This window comes from Melitaea cinxia, chromosome Z, assembly GCF_905220565.1.
Source record: "Melitaea cinxia chromosome Z, ilMelCinx1.1, whole genome shotgun sequence".
In the NCBI taxonomy this organism is placed as follows: domain Eukaryota; kingdom Metazoa; phylum Arthropoda; class Insecta; order Lepidoptera; family Nymphalidae; genus Melitaea; species Melitaea cinxia.
Genome location: NC_059424.1, coordinates 11,648,168 through 11,666,518, shown reverse-complemented (window position 1 = coordinate 11,666,518; position 18,351 = coordinate 11,648,168). Strand labels below are relative to the sequence as shown.

General features: G+C 33.3%; 1 protein-coding gene across 1 annotated transcript in view; it reads right to left on the bottom strand.

Moving 5' to 3' along the window:
* Positions 1-2,697: 2,697 nt before the first annotated feature.
* LOC123668635 (plexin domain-containing protein 2) overlaps positions 2,698-18,351 on the bottom strand; it is a 37,882-nt gene continuing 22,228 nt past the window's right edge. The window contains exons 4-12 of the mRNA XM_045602351.1: positions 18,280-18,350; positions 18,050-18,178; positions 17,096-17,288; positions 14,297-14,503; positions 11,680-11,831; positions 10,771-10,843; positions 8,496-8,624; positions 6,021-6,214; positions 2,698-4,471 (exon numbers count right to left, since the gene is read on the bottom strand). Of these exons, the coding sequence (XP_045458307.1) occupies positions 4,403-4,471; positions 6,021-6,214; positions 8,496-8,624; positions 10,771-10,843; positions 11,680-11,831; positions 14,297-14,503; positions 17,096-17,288; positions 18,050-18,178; positions 18,280-18,350 (1,217 nt within the window). The 3' untranslated portion in view covers positions 2,698-4,402. The remainder of the gene's footprint in view (positions 4,472-6,020; positions 6,215-8,495; positions 8,625-10,770; positions 10,844-11,679; positions 11,832-14,296; positions 14,504-17,095; positions 17,289-18,049; positions 18,179-18,279; position 18,351) is intronic.

Here is an 18,351-nt window from a genome sequence, read left to right as displayed (position 1 = left end):
TACGTCTAGCAGTGGACTGCAAATAGTCTTGGGTAGTACATGTACGATGTACTAAAAGGTTACGTTACTTAGTAAGGTACGAAATGTAGTAGTACCAAACGTCAATCGCTAGTCGGACCTAATCGGACTAATCGTACACTGTAACAGTACTATCAACTATCACAGTTCACTGCGATCCGACGAGTTTGTATTATACGTCTATGGGTCCGAGTATCACACTGTCCGACTGTCCGAGATCGTAAGGCGTTCGTTAGCTCTAAAATGAAACAGAGCTAGGTATATAGCAGAAACGTACGAACGAACTATTAATGTTGAATTTGTGAAGACCGTACGAGCTACATCGCGTAGCGCATTCTATTCATTTCGTGTTTTAATGTCCCCTTTTTAATCAAAGTTTTATGAACATACATAAACTAATTCCTTTTACGCTAAAGTAATTCTTTTTTTGTTATAGTTTTTGTTAAGCGAAGGTTAGTAAGAATTGAGAATTTTAGTGATTTAAAATACCTTTTAAATACACTTTTACGTGAAAGGAATTTGTTTAAGTTATATTTATGGAAATCAAATAGTGTATAATGAGGATTGTTATTTCACAATCGTATCTTTAGTGCTAGAAGACAAAAAAAAAAATATCAAAATAATGAAGAAAAAAATGTATTTCGACCTGTACACTGTTTTGTAGCCAGGTACTATAAGTACTAATAGTACTAATAAGATGTACTAGTACATTTTTCGAATTGTATGAATAGAGTGCGCACCTGACTACGTCCGATTAAGCCCAAGACTAACTGCAGTAGGCTGAACTGACTGACTGACTGTTTAGAATTAATTTTTAATTATTATTGTAGGTCTATTATAAATTTAGCCGTCTTAGAATATAACGATTTAACTTCTGGGTAGCCAGGAACTCCGCCAATATTGATTATCCTATTTTTCTAAGAATAACTTTGTTTTATTGGACTACTAATTTTTTTATATAAAATTATAATTTATTAGTGTATTATTTTGCTTTTTAACGATTAGTTATCTACACAGTGGCGTAGCCAGCTTATCTCGCGCCCGGAGTACAATACCTTTTTAGCGCCCCCCCCTCATTTGAAAACCATATAATTATAATATGTAAAATATACTCGCAATTCAATAAATAAATAAAGTTATAAGCTCACTGTATAATAGAAAAATCGAGTAACGCAAAAAATTACTTTTGAATTTAACCTCAACGTCGAATAACTTAGGTATATAAAAAGGAGTATTTAATCTTTCTTGAACCATAAAAATATTGATAATGTTTTGGTACTTACAAAAATCCAAAATCGAAATGGAGCTAATTTCTAAAATATTTTTCTTAACATCACATACAGTGAACTGAATAAAAGTAAATGAAGGGAAAGTTGAAAAAAACTTCAAGTAAGTAAAGTAAGTAAGTAAGTAAATTTTTTGGTTTGCTATCAACTGAAATGAATGATAGTAAATATTACTTATCTCTCTTTTTGTGACACTGAAATCTCAGTATTTTAAATGCTCGATTCAAGTACAATGGAAATTGATTTAACCTGTACTAGTAAAATAAATTGGCAAATGCAATTGCATAATACATAAATTAATATATTTATAAGTACCTATATCTTCTCGAAAATTTAGAACTAAGTTGGTATAATTGTTAGCTCATAGAATTAAATTAACTTTGGTAACTTAATTGACAACGTTAGCGTCAAGTTACATTAAAAAATATATAAAATAAAAAACAAAACAAAAAATAAATAATGACAACAATAAAATTTAATTTTAGCAACATACAATGCAAGAAGTTTTCCTCTGCGATTCCTTATTTTAATTATTTAGTTGTAGTACCTAAAGTTTATAATTTTACTATTATAAATCAAAAAAAAAAACACTAAACCATATACACTTTGTCTATTTACAATGAACCAGTTCAGAATCCTTTATTGTGATTAACAGTTCTAATATCCTTAAAAAGATATAGAGATTTCACATTTTTTGTATTTTCATCAACGGGAAGGGATTTGACCCTTTTCTCGGGACACTTTGTCCCCCATATATCGATGACTGAACGTATTTCCTCGTTTGTAGCCGCATGTAGCACTATTAAGACTGATGATGTCCCGATCCCTCCTTTTTTGATACTTGCACTCGCACCGCATGATTTAATAGCCACGTTGTCAACATGAATATAATTTATGATGTATCCTGGAAAATCGTTTTCGTAAACATACACCTGACCTTCGTTAATCGAAACAGGTCGATTTTCGACAACAGCTGAGTCCATGTGCTTCAGATGGTGCTGCCACTGACCAATTTCAAGACGCTTATTTGTTTTTTCGCAAAATAGTCTACCTTCGGAGTAGCTCAAAAGAAGTAGTAATGTCATTAGCTCCATCTCTTAAATGTTACTTTTACACTTCAGATAATGTTCATCGTTACACCTGCGGTCTATTGTTTGAGAACAATGAGAAACCTTTGATAAGACCAGATGTTTTTGTAGAAATAATAAAAAAAAATAAGTGTCAATTGAAGGTTATTTGATTAAAGTTAAAAAATCAATAGCTACAAAGACGGCAGAATTTTACTAGTATTTTCACTTTCTTGGAGCAATAAAAGGGTAAGTAGTAAGGGTTGGATAAATAAAAGCGTCTGGTTTAAACACAAAAAAGGTCTTTAACTTTAAATAAAATAGCATTTCAATTTAACGGCACTTTTATTCAAGAAATTAAAGTTGGTCCCTAAAATTATAATTTTTTAAGTAGGTATATAATTTTCATAAAAAAACATTCGAATATAATTTATATTGGACCAAAGATTACAGCAATGAATGGTTTCGTATTTAAAAAATAAAGCAAAGCATTCCCGTTATTACTTGTTACTTTGAGTCATATTTTGAGATATAGGTATAAAAAAATCAGAAAAAAAAAATATTTTTTTTACAAATCCCTTTGGTGTACTCTCGCTTCTTGTCAAAAACCATTCATACTTTGTAGAAAAGAATCAGATTAAAATAACATTGGCAATAATATATTTTACAATAATATCACTCTAGTATCCATTGTATAATAGTGATATATATAATATATATTTTAGTGGATCGTTTAGGTATGTAACATACAAATATACCTTATCAATTCTAACCTAAAAGTGGTGTAAAATAAAAATTTGGTAAAACGTGCACTGAGTACACCTCAAAATAGAGTTCCGTAAGACTTCAGTACTAATTTTATATGTAAACTCGCATACCATTTAATGGCTGGTTACATTTAACTTTGTATGTATATAAAATAAAAAAACCATTAATTTCATCAAAGTTCGATAAACATGAATATCGATACAAACTTCGTAAAATTAAACATTCTAGACTTTACATAATTAAGTTTGATATTAGATCAATGTGCGTTACGAATTTATCAATCTATATTAAATGCAAAGTCACGTCATAATTATTAGTAAAGAAAGAAAATCTGTGACATTTATATAATTTATATTTGTATATACATATGTTGGTATCCTCGTAGGTGTATCATTTTTTGTCCTTTTTACACACATGTTTTGAAAAACGTAAAGTAATAGAAAAATTAATACACATAGTTAATATTTTTTACATCATTATTCAAAAGATAATATTAATTTCTGTCTAATCTATCTTATATTATTAAGTTTAATAATCTTAAATTAGTTAACTTATATATAATTATTTAATATGAGGACGGAGATTCGTGGGTCCTACGGAACTCGAAAGGCACATGTAAGCTGCATTTGTTTCGTGTTATATGTTTATAGCGTGATGTAAATATATCTTCTAAGCGCAGATTGCTACGAAGGTTAAGTATATGATTGAGCTAGTGGAGCCTTAATCATAACGATTTAGGATGAAGTTTACCAAGGACGTCAGTGGTTTGTACCCAAGTGTAAATTTTTATTACAAAAGATTTATTTCATCTTAATTTTTTTCTATACAATAAGGCACATAATGTGCTTAATTTAAGTAACTTTTATTGTACAAAACTTTTATTCTTTTTCTTTACAACATTGCCACTTCTACTTACATAATTTTATTTTTTCTTCGATTTCATTATAACATTTTACAATATCTACTAGGTATTCGTATTATAATAATATATTTCGACGAGTATTAGTAAAACTACAGTACTTGTTAGCAGCGACATCAAACGTTTAGTCCTAAACTCCCTGCGAATTTTGCACCTTCTATATCATTGCGTAAATATTTGCTATAAAATCTAATTTTATTAACTATCCTAGGCCCTGATTCCCCAATAGACAAGGACAATATGGTCAAGGTCATATATAATCAGGGTCAGTAACAGTAAGTTTTAGTGGATCGTTTAGATATGTAACGTGTTCGAAGCAATCTGCAGCGAGTTTAGCATTCGCTTTACATGTGTATGGTGGCAGCAGTGTAGCGCGCCTCGCCGCGGCGCCAGCTCCACTGGGAGGGACGGTACTGTAACGGAAAAAAAACCTGTAAGTAGCAATCTTCTTAGAGTAATTAACGTGAGAGTATGAGAAACGTGTCCAAAATTACATATGTCAGTCAGGTGGTCGGTTAATCTTCTTAATATATATAAATCTCGTGTCACAATGTTTGTCCGCGATGAACTCTTAAACTACTTAACCGATTTTAATCAAATTTGCACACCGTGTGCAGTTTGATCCAACTTGAAAGATAGGGTATATTTTGTTTTGATATATGTAATTATTATATATAAATCTCGTGTCACAATGTTTGTCCGCGATGAACTCTTAAACTACTTAACCGATTTTAATCAAATTTGCACACCGTGTGCAGTTTGATCCAACTTGAAAGATAGGGTATATTTTGTTTTGATATATGTAATTATTATATTTAAGAAAAAAAATAAGGCGATACGAAGTTTGCCAGGTCAGCTAGTTGACATATATATTTACACATTTATTTACAGATGTTAAGTCATCTTAGTATTCGGCGTAAAACATTTCAGCTGTGCTAATTAGGTGTATACAAAATTAATGTTGAATATCTCAATAAATCATTCATATAGTTTCAACATGAAGTTCTGTTTTCTATTCACTGTTTACCAGTTGCTCGGACGACTGCGATGCCACTGTCACACAAATCTGGGGACATCAATTAAGAGAAGAGCAAGGACCCTGCCTACCTTTCTGAAAGCTTTTGGTTGTTTTTTGTAACCTCAAAACTTGGGTTAATAAATATATAAAGTTTACATTGAATTTCTTTTATATTTTAGTTTTATTGATATCTAAAAAAAAACGATTATATCACTGACTCACTCATTGATGATCATTAAATTTCTCAAGGTCCTGAAAAGCTAAAATTTGGTATGTAAGCTAGTATTAGTACACAAATAAAAGTTCTAAAACTTGAAACTCCCAACTTCTTAAACTAGGGGATATCATTTTGTGATACTTCTGCAAATACTGATGCTAGAGGTCTGAAAATTGATGTAAGGATTCCTTGTTATAAACAATAAAATAAATGTTTAAGAATTTTTAGTAAATAGCTCCCAAACCCTACCTCAATAAGAAAAATAGTAAAATTGAGGAGTGAACGGTTCGTGAACAATCGTTTTTTAAATATAATAACCGGACTCACCTCATCTCAGTACTTCCCCAGTTAGGCTGCTTTGAGCAAGATATTATTGTAATCCTAGAAATTTTTTATTTTTTTAAAACAGCTACGTCGGCAAGTGTACGGCTCATCTGACGGAAAGATTACACACCACCATAGCTTACCATCCGTTACCACACCATAGCTTACCACCCGTTACCACACCGTAGCTTATAGATGCTTTCAACAGCAGAAACATCGCAAGCGTGTTGCCGACCCTTACCCCAATATCCTCTAGAAGCTCTGGTCACCTTACTCATGACAGGAACATAGCACAGCTTGAAAGCAGTATTATTTAGCTGTGGTCTTCTGTGTGGTCGAGGTGTTACCTCAGTCGGACTGCTATTAGTCGCGCTGTGCCCTACCTCAGTAAAGAGATATTCACCTTTATGAGCATCTGTCCGCTGCGGGTGTGAGGGTTCTTGAACGCGTACAATACCCAGGCACCAAGCGAGCATATAAGTGCGATGGCTACAAAGGCAGCAACAGCCCCGCCCACTGGAGACGAGGAGTAGGGGGTGGCCGCCGGGGGGCCCGTCGGCAGCTTTAATGTAGACTTTACTGGCTCCTCGGACTCCACTGAAATATTACATGCAGTTAAATCTATCTTAATATATATATATAATGAAAACGCGTTGGCGCAACGGTCACAGCACTTTGGTTTGTGGCTGTTGCGCTAGCGCTTGCGGGTTCGATCCCGCACATGACAAACATTTGTATTGGCTATACAGATGTTTGCCTCGGAGAGCATATTAAGCCGTCGGTCCCGGTTATTATCATGTACACCTGATAGCGATCGTTACTCATAGGTGTCGTCTCCTGTCAAAGATTTACATTGTAATATGACTTGACTATAACTTTGAATAGTTACGGGTTTCTGTAAAGAGCTCACTATAGACGGCGCCTCGGTTCGCTATATAAAAATTATCATATCAAAAATTTCGATCTAGCGAGTACATCGTTCCATAGCTTAATTGGCTAGAGCGCCGACACGGTCAGTCGGAGACGCGGGTTCGAACCCCGCTGGAGCGGTCAATTTTTGATATTATATTTATAAGATGTATGTATTATCTTGCATGTGTACTGGGTAATTTTCATTAAACACATGAGGGTACATATTTTTTAAGACGGATATTATACTATTACCTAATTTCTCAAACAACTAGATCGACGTGGTTGAACCGGTTGGTTCCTGGATGGTTTGAAAATACAATTAGAGCACTGCCGGTATGTCAGCTATCAAATTTGGTAGCTGCTTTTTTAGATAGGACATATATTTTTACTGACTGACTTATAATGTGTTTATGTTTATGTTTTATGTTTCTCTTAGTAATTAATGTAACTGGTGTAAACCGTTTTAATTATTATGATAAATAAATAAATAAATAAATAATTTGATGTTTTTATATTGTAATGTACTACATATTTATTTCTTAATTGGCATTATGATATCAAAGACTTAAGTGTCTTTTGGTTTGAAGGTAGGCACTCTAGTGATCTTGAAACCCGATAAACATTTGCGTCGATAGTATGTTTATTAAAAGGTTTAAAGAATATTAAACTTGTAAGCAATCATAAATGTTGAGATATTTGAAAATTGTAGTAAACTTTAGTAGTTGAACTATTTTGTTAATAAGGAACACTTAAATGATATTATTTTTTTCTATATATTTAAATTGTAACTTTTAAGATATCTTAGTAATCTGTTCACATTGCCTCTATAGATAAAGCGACATTGTTTGGATAGCGTACGTGCAGATTACACAGTTTCCAACACGATTAAAAACAGATAACAGGTTTGTTCACCGAAAATACATGCTGTAGGAACTTATAAATTGTAGGTAAACGTCAAGGCTCGTTAAAAAAAATTAAAAAAAAATTAACTTTTACTTACTTGTATTTTTAACGTATACTGTGTGGTAAATTAATACCGGGTGTACCGATATTGATGACTTTTTTTATCGAAAACTGGCGCTTGTCATTTGCTCCTATTTAAATTTTATTGAGATCTGACCAGTACTTCATGAGTTGCCTCTAATAATGATCATTAAGTTGATCGTTTTTTAATTACCTACGTTATATTACTTGTCGATGTAAATTACACAATAATCGGCCGTATAGCCGTTTTGGATGAGTTTCGGTAATAAACACGGTGTTGAGCTGTATGGCTACGGCATTAAAGAATATAGCCACCCTCTCTTTTCCCATTGGCGTCGTAAGAGGCGACTAAGGGATAACATAGTTCCACTACCACCTTGGAACTTATAAAGCCATCCGATGGCGGAATAACCATCCAACTGCTGGCTTTGACATACACAGGCCGAAGACGGGCAGCGGCGGCTTTGGTGCGACAAAGCCAGCCCTGCGGTCACCAATTCGCCTGTCCAGCGTGGTGATTAATGACTATGGGCAACACACATGAGCTCACGCCATTTTTTAGCGGTGTGCAAGAGAGGTGTCACTGTTTTTTTCAAAACTTGATAAAATATTTTATTTTCCTACTCGTTTGTTGTTTGTGTAATTCGAGATGGCCGAAGACTTCAACATAGTATAATAAATTTTTACTTGACATATATTATTTGTACCACGAGAAATAACTTGTATCAGTGTGCAAAAGTATAGGGCCACCGCAGCTCACGCGTTCGTTGTACCTTTCTGGACGAGTATTTTTTTTTTTTACTTTTTCGTTCCTGTTTCGAACACACGCTTTTCTATAGAAATGAAAGAAAGAAAGGAGGTCCAAAACTTTCGCACTCCACTGTTAGATTCTTAATAATTAAATTAAATTTATTAAATTATTAATTAAATAAAAAAAAAATAAAAAATAAAAAAAAAAAAAAAAAATGATTATGATAGTTACTGGTGTTGACGACGGTGTCCTGGGCGGTCCGCGTATCGGTCGTGTAGGCGGTGTTGCCGCCGGCCGGCCGGTCCACGCGTGGGCTGGCTGGGCAGCTTTCCTCCTTCGATATCGGAGACTTATCGCAGTCTGCGTACAATAACCACAAATACACTCTGAATGAAATGAAAAGCATTGAAACCTAACATCAACATCCGACTATGGTTCCTAGAATACTAGTAAAATATATAGGTAGGGTTACTGAGGTAGGGCACAGCAGGAATTTCCTGCTCAAAATATGGAGCAGCCCGACTAGGGTAGTACCTTGAACTTACAGAAGATCACAGCAAAATAATACTGTTTTCAAGCAGTATTGTTCCTGTTGGTGAGTTAGGTGACCAGAGCTCCTGGGGGGATTGGGGATTGGGTCGGCAACGCACTTGCGATGCTTCTAGTGTTGCAGGCGTCTATAAGCTACGGTAATCGCTTACCATCAGGTGAGCCGTACGCTTGTTTGCCGACCTAGTGACATAAAATAAAACATTAAAAATAACTGCACAAACTTTCTAGATAGGGAACGAACCCACACTCCGTCCCTTGGTGAGCACCATAGTATTTGATAAGCTCCCCCTCCCTCTACAGTTTTCACGTAGTAATTCAGAAGTATAAAAATATATTTTTTTGCAAACAGAAACTTAAAAAAATATATTTTTATTCATTATTCATTTTTCTTCCAAGGAGGAAAGTTAGGTTAGGTTAAAAAATTGCTAAAAAAATATCACGTGATCGATGGACGACCCCTTTATCTGTCTGTAGACGTAGATACTTGTCTTCTACGCTACCGATTATTCAAAATATCAATACTCGTTGCCAGTTGTAGCAGCAAAAGCCAATTTATATATTTTATTGCGAATTTTTAGCAATTTATTCTTCAAAAAGAAAACTATTCTACAGAGTGCTCTATAGAAAAATCTAAAATATCTACATTTAAATGACAATACTAATATAAATTACAATGAAATAATTATTTACATCGGCCGATATATGCTAAGTACAATATAACGCTGAAATTTCATATACTATATATCAACAGTAAAGCCCGAGAGAAAGTGCTACAACGTCATAACGTAATTTATATTCTACATCATTAGAACAAACATTCATGGACTCTAATGAAAAACTCTACAAACTTAAACTATATTTAATGTTAAATTTTGCCAGTGTTTTGTAACACTTAATTACATTACATTATATACATAATTACATAAAAATCTAAAAATAATTCCATCTCTTCTTTACTGTGCTACCTGATGTGCCTCGAGTTAATTGAGCTTCAAGAATTAACATCTCTGTAGCTCGCGACTGACAAGTGAAGCGTAAGCATTGTAGTATTGGCGTGAGAGCGCGACGGGCTCAAAATCTCTCGACCTTACAAAAGATCACAGCTAAATAATACTCCTCTTAAACATTATTATGTTCCTGTGGTGGGTAAAGTGAACAGAGCTCCTGGGAGGGATATAGGGAGCTTTTGCGATACTTCTGATGTTGCAGGCGTCTTTAAGCTACGGTAATCGCTTACCAACAGGTGAGCCGTACAATTGCTTGTCGACCTAGTTGTAGTCAACTCAGTTAAGATAGCGAGACAATGATACGACGCACGATTGAGAAACATTTGTGAAAATCATTAAAAAGAGATTATGATAGTTACAACGTAGTATCTTTGCTAGATTATCCCACTTTTCACTCATATGTCTGACGATAGAATAACGTTAACTTCGATATATAGTATATGTATCTGTGTGCATTGTTCACCTACTCTGGCTTGAGAGATATACCAATACAGTGACGACAAAATATGGATAGAACAAATTACTACTGGTTGCTTAAAGCACATCTCCGTTACTCTTTCCTCGAAATTTTGTAGGTGGAATGCTGCCCTTAGTTTTTGCCTCTGACAGTCAGTCACAAGATGTTCAAGGTGTCAGCAACTATTTTAAATTCTTTATTACAGTGTAGTTCATGTCATCGTGTATAAAGGCGAGAGTTTAAGATCACATCGACATAATTATTACGAGCTCTAGTTATATTTGATACCGATTGCAGAAAAAAGAAAAGTTATAATTAAAAAAACTTAAATTTTGTGATCAAACGCAAGCCTATCTAATTATATAAAAAAAAACATATTTAATTAATTTCCACGTACTCAATTGTGTTAGTGCTGTCGATAATAATAGGAATTTAGGAATATCACACCAACGTAATTTTTTGCATTTTTATTGGATTCTAAAATACTTACTTCTTAGCAGCCAGTCTTGTTTGTTACGGTCTGTTCCACTCGAACATTTTTTGATATATTCACACCATAGGCACTGTAACAAAGAGGTACAGCATTGTATGACATGACGTGTTAGTGCAGCGGTACAATCGAGTTCGATTGTGCAATTGATAAATATTTGTACAGGTTATTGAGATGTTTGTCATGTTCTGGGCGTTGTGTGAGTGTATATATATGTATACAAAACTTGTAGAACATAAGTTTGAAACAGGACGTAAGTCTATAGTTAAGTATTTACACTTCCAATAATAACATTTATGTAAATTTACGTATTGACTCAGTTAAATATAGCATTGTCAATTTTATATAAAAATTCTCTAGATATAATGTAAAACAACAATAAAATTACGTTGAATGCAATTGTACATAAACAAGGTTTTTCTATTTATTTTACTTCTAGAACACACTGCATTATTATAAAACCTATCTAAATATATTACCTACTATCTTATAACATCATCATACACAATCTATATACGATTTTGACGTTTTTCAAATTAGACTGAATTGGTAACACCTTAAGACTAACAAGTCCATACAAGTAATATTATTCAGACTTTTTTATTAGCACAAACAATTAGGTGAACAGCATAGCAGTGTTTACGTTATAAAAGACTCAAGAAACTCTTGTACTCGTATCTCGTTTTTATACCATAGCTTATCGTTTTTCACATTATATAAATAAATAACGTAAAAACAAAATATATTTAACTTATTTTCGTGACTTTTTTTCATTTAGAACGGATAATACTTGTTAACAGGAATAAATCTTTAATAATTCCTGCAATTTGTACACCCCCGTAGTGTTTCTTTTTTTAATGTAACATTTCGAGATATTATAAAATGGTTATTATACATTTAGGAACTTACATTGAAACCGGTGTCGTGGTTGACGCAGCTCTGACAGGAGTCATACTGTAGACATGTCGGCAGAGCAACTAATCTCAATATTGTGTTGTTTGAAATCTCGTAGTTCTTGAACGATACACGGTGGTACTCATATATCGTTTTGCGTCTCACATCTAGGAAACAAATTATAATTAAACTATGCACTAATTACTAATACGAGAATTTCATTTATAACGGTTAACATTTTTTTTAGTTATTGCTGATTCTTATCTGCCGAACCTACATTCCGAATCGGTGATAGCTTCTTCTTTAATATAATTAATTTATTGAAAACTTTAATTTTTAACCGACTTTCAAAAAAGGAGGAGGTTCTCAATTCGACTGAATTTTTTTTTATGTGTTACATCAGAACTTTTGACCGTGTGGACCGATTTCGACAATTTTGTTGAAAAGGAGATATCCCTAGTTTAGTACCATGATAAGGAAACTAGGATCTGATGATGGGGTCCCAGAGAAATCGAGGGAAACTCTTGAAAATCCGCAATAACTTTTTACTGGGTGTACCGATTTTAATAATTTTTAATTTAATCGAAGGCTGGTGTTTGTCGTGTGGTCACATATAAATTTTATTGAGATCTGATAACTACTTTTTGAGTAATCTTTGATAACGCGTAGTTACTTGACTATTTTTTCGTCGATCCACGTTGTATTACTCGTCGATGTAATTGAAGTCGGTTTTTTTTTCGTTTGCGAGCAAATACAATTATTACACTGACCAAAATCCCTTGAAATCTACTTGAATAAATAAAATTTTCATTTCGATTCCACTAAGAGATTTACTGTTATTTTTCTTTTGACAATTCCCATTGACTTCTAGATAGTCAGATTTAATTAAGATTTAATGATAATACGATAGATCTTTCGGATTCGAAAAACACTCTTATCCACACAATATTACATCCATCATATTCTGTATTGAATATCAGTTTGAAGAAAAGCTGTTTGATTAGTTTTCTTTAAAAACATAAGGAATGTAAGCAACTGTGTCAATACATTTATTAGTATTTTAAATACTCGAATAAATATGATTGTGGTTTTATAGTCGACCTGAGTCATTTATTACTCGACAAAAATAACAAGTGACTTAAAAAACATTTCTATTATATGTACTTAATACTGTGGTACAATTATCAGTACCTACTCTCCAGACGCTTCTAAAAATAATAATACAAATGCAATTGCAACGATGAGTTTAAACCGCGATGTTGACAACAATTTAGGAAAAACCCAAAAGTACAAATGGCACAAAGTTCAGTGAATACTATTCTATTTAGCGACATAAAAATATAAACCATATATCTTAATATATATAAATTACGCGTCACGTTGTTTGTCCGCGATGGACTCCTAAACTACTTAACCGATTTTAATCAAATTTGCACACCGTGTGCAGTTTGATCCAACTTGGAAGATAGGCTATATTTGATTTTGATAGATGTAATTATTATATTTAAGATAAAAAAAGGCGGAACGAAGTTTGCCAGGTTAGCTAATATCATATAAAAATGGATATACACACTCATGACTAATGGGAAAGTCAAAATGACCAACAAAGAACATTGTAAACACCCCATTTACATATAAATCATAGTGTTAGGAAACGTGAGAGTTAATAATTGTGTTTGCTCGTAAACGAAAAAAAAACCGACTTCAATTACATCGACGAGTAATACAACGTAGATCGACGAAAAAATACTCAAGTAACTACGTGTTATCAAAGATTACTCAAAAAGTAGTTATCAGATCTCAATAAAATTTATATGTGACCACATGACAAATATCAGCTTTCGATTAAATTAAAAATTATTAATATCGGTACACCCAGTAAAAAGTTATTGCGGATTTTCAAGAGTTTCCCTCGATTTCTCTGGGATTCCATCATCAGATCCTGGTTTCCTTATCATGGTACTAAAGTAGGGATATTTTCTTTACAACAAAAAAAAAATTTATCAAAATCGGTACACCCAGTAGAAAGTTATGCGGTATAATACAACGTAGGTCGACGAAAAAAGCGTCAAGTAAAAACGTATTATTAGATATAACTCGAAAAGTAGTTGTTAGATCTGAAATAAATTTAAATGGGACCAATTGACACACACCACCATTCGATTAAAAAAAATTTTTGTCGAAGTCGGTCCACACGGTCAAAAGTTCTGATGTAACAAACATAAAAAAAAAATACAGTCGAATTGAGAACCTCCTTTTTTGGAAGTTGGTTAAAAATATATACTAATGAACTAAAAAAATACTGGACCATAGGTGTTACATTTTAATGTTAGAAAAGAGAAAACTGAAAACAGATATTTAAAAACACTACTAAGTCTTGTCTACCTTTCTAACTGTCAAACGCGTAAAGTTTAAATATTAGATATATTATATTCTTTAAATTTTCGAAAATTTCTGATAGTTTTCTTAAACTTTTCTATTCGAAGGATCTACAAAATATTATAAAATTTAAAAATAAAAATAATATTAGTCGAATGGTTCTAGCCGTTCTCGAGCTTTGAGCATAGTAAAAGATTTATATACAATAATTATTTTTATGGTATTATTTTTTTTTATACAGATGTATACGTACAGAACAATATCTTGTCGTTAAGATAGGCGTCACTGATGCCCACTTTGACGGGATGTTCGGTGTCGTTGATAGCCTGCACCGGCATCGGTATATCTTTGTACGCGAATACGATGTCACCGTTCTTGTACAGAGTCACGGCGAATGTGAACTTTTTGCTCGGATCCTCTTGCAACGTCACATTTTCCCAGAATACGGTGAATTTATTACCTGGTCAAATAAATAATAATAACAATAACACTTCACACTCACACGGAAACACATGACACAGAAGCACAAACGCCCAGACCACGACAAACAGCTATATGGGCAATACAAATGTATGTTGTGTACGGAGATCGAACCCGTGACCGCAAAAGTATTAAGAAGGTATCAAACTGATTTATAACTTAGTAGCTAATTTAAAAATTCAGTTTAAATCTATAAATTTTGTACCCCTTTTTACGAAAATAACGCGGACGGAGGAGTATGAAATATCGCACACTTATGTTTATATAGAGAAGTGCAGAATGCTCATATTTTTTTAATTATGCATAAAAAGTACATTAATACAATAATTTAAAAAACAAAAAAAAAAAACATTACACACACTACTTTATTTTCATTATTTTATTTTCAACATTTTTTGATGACTGCTCACACCTGGTGGTTTTTAGGCAGTAGGAATCTGACATAACCCTCTGGCGCTCCCGCACTGGAGGGTATCCATGATGGATTTTCCCCACGATAAAAAAAGCTAGTATCACTATAAATTTATATGCCTAACTATATTTACGTGTTCAATATAAGTGTGCTGGTTGGGATTACCCGACAAGCGTTTTTATGCTTTTATATTATTTGATATCATTAGTCTTAATAAAAAATTGTACAACTCTGACGCACAACACTCCAAACTATACCGGTTTCGAGTTAATTACTTTGTATAGTTAATTAACTAATTGATTCTTTAACATCGAACAGTTTTTTCAATTACGTCGATTTACTTACGTATTATTACTACTTTTAGTTCTACACGAGAATTTAGTAAAATAATTTAAAATAAAATTATTATTTTTATTACATATAATTACGAAATAATTTTTTCTTTCTTCTTCTTTTCTTTTATATATATCTGAATCTCGGAAACGGCTCCAACGATTTTCACGAAATTTAGTATGCAGGGGATTTCGGGGGTGATAAATCGATATAGCTAGAATTCATTTTTAGAAAATGTCGTTTTATCCCTGTTTTCAAGCAATGACAAAATGGCTACAATATCGTTAGAATACGAAGGTAAATTTCGCAATTGTCAATAAGTTGTAATAGCTCAAGTGGGACATCGGGTCGGGATCGATTGAGAAGACCACGGTTCAAATCCCCATGTCTCCAGATCGGTTATTTTTATTCTTTTTTTTTTTTAAATTGCACTCATGGTTTTTTATTTCAAGAATCAGTTCATATTTTTTATTATTATGTCGGTAAAATCGGAAAATATTATTCATATTTTATCAATATGTAATTCGTATTTAAATATGATTTCCAAAAACATCATTTACTAAAAATACCGAGCTAAGCTCGGTCACCCAGGTATTTGTAATTTTTGTGTTTTTTGGTAATGTTTAAAGATAAATAATAAATTCAATATAATAATTCATAATTCGTCAATATTTATTGACGTTTCACATATTTTTTTTTCAATCATTCATAATACATTTGTTTATTGATAAGCAAAGACGTACTCGTATAATATTACGCAAAGGCCACCTCTACCGTTCTAAAGTGGCGTCACTCACGCGTTGATTGATTGTATCAGATGCATTTCATTTATCGGACCTGTTCAACTATTGAGGCCAATTAAAGCGGTCGAAACTTATACATTTGTTGCATACACTATCAATTTAGCATCATTTAAAATTTTATAAGCATACAACGAGTTGTTTATTTTAACATATAGTTATTTTATAAATATTCTAATCAATCCAAATACATGAAAAAGTCAAACTTATGAAATAAGTTAATGAATGAACAGTGCACCGATCCACCTTTTTTTAGTGTTATTTGGTTGTAATTATCTGCGACCTTGCAGTACTTCTCCAATTGGATTGCTTCTAATTCTTTAATTAATTTTCTAATTCTCCTAATTTCTGCTGTACCCTACGTCAATTAGCCTATTTCAATATCAGTCACCATCGTCACTGATCTTGATGTAGCTGTTGCTGATCAACTTGGTATCAAAACTGACCGACAGAGGAATCCGGTTGCTCCAGATTTGAGCAGGATATTTCCTGCTATACTCTAACCTAATTGACTAATAAAATTAAATTATAAAGTTATCTATACCAATCATTTATCATCATTGGCCTTAGTCCGTCTATTACAGACGATTTAGACAGTGTCAGACAGACACTGTGTCGCCTAGGACACTCTTCAGGAAAATGCAGAGTTGCCTAAGCTCTGCGCCACCCTCCCGACCTCACTGGCGAGGCCCACAGGAACGACGAGTCGATACGTGTGGAGCCAGTTCGGCTGCAGGAGTCTTTCGCATTTTAGACCCTATTCTGGGTTTCAAATGAAGTTTTCCTTCTTCAAGACCCTGATATTTTGAGCCAGGTTTATCCCTCGGTCGCCTTTTACGACCCCAATGGGAAGAAAGGGGGTGGTGCTATTCTACTCGGCCGACACCACACGGCACCTATACTAATATTATAAAGCTAAAAAGTGTTTTTGTTTGAAGGTGCTAATCTCTGCATAGTGTTGGATAGTATATTTATTGAGGAATTCTATGGGATATATAATAATCGAGTATGTTACAGTCATACTCACCATCGTCACTGATCTTGACGAAGCTATCGTCGGTCAGCTTGGTGTCGAAGTTGGCCATGAGCGGCGCGATGTATTGCGTGGCCGCTAACCAGTTGTGAACGTGGTCTCCGGTATAGATGAACCCGCCCGTAGCGACCGTGATATTCCTCACCGGATGACCGTAGAACGGGAAGTCGAAACTCAGTTTTTGAGTCTGAAATATTATAAAATTTCAAAACTGTTTTATATATACAAATAAGTCAGAAAACAAGCGTACAGCCCGCATGATAGTAAGCAATTACCGTGGCCTATAGAACTATTAAAATTGGTTTCGTAATTTCGGGGTTTATCGGTTAAGAACGAATATAAAGTATAGAAGAACACAGACATTAGAACGTTAGACATTCTTCAATTCAAATAAAAAGAGTAAGTTTACTCCAATATGGATAGAAAACTCATTTTCAGTATTTATATTTATATACTAGCTGACCCTACAAACGTTGTTTTGCTGTTATGTTATTAACCCCCCCCCCCCTATAACTTAGGGGTATGAAAAATAGGTGTTGGTCGATTCTCAGACCTACCCGATATGCACACAAAATTTCATAAAAATTGGTCCAGCCATTTCGGAGGAGTATTTTAACTAACATTGTAACACGAGAATTTTATATATAAAATTACCGAAATAAACATTAATTACTATGAATTACGTTGTATATTTTATTTACATTTATAACTGTTAGATATAAGACATTTATCACACGATTTTAAAAGAAGCCGGCATAATTATAATATCGGCATAAATATAATCATTCAATTACTTCATTTTTCATATAAAGAACGATTATACGCTAATCTTGTTTCTATATTCCAAAAACGAATCGTATTGCTTACGGACCGTTCATTTAGAACGTGTGATCTTGAACCATAGTATTCGGAATATAGGAACCTGTAATATATCAGTCAGCTACTTACACTAGCGCGACGATGAGAATTACTTAGAAGATCATGTATTTCAGATTTTGATTTTGTTATATTTGCCCAGTACTCTTGGAAATAGTCCACACTGCCAATGAACGAACTGTTATAGAAATCGTGATTATCCTGAAACGTAAAATTATCTAAATAACTCGACCTTGTTACATTATATTTTAATTAATGAAATAAACAAAAAATCGAATAATAAGCAAACTCAAGCCACTTACATAAGTCAACTGTGTAAGATTTTGTTCGGCCTTTATAGTTTCTGGAGTTTCTTTAAAAAATTCATTTGTGTC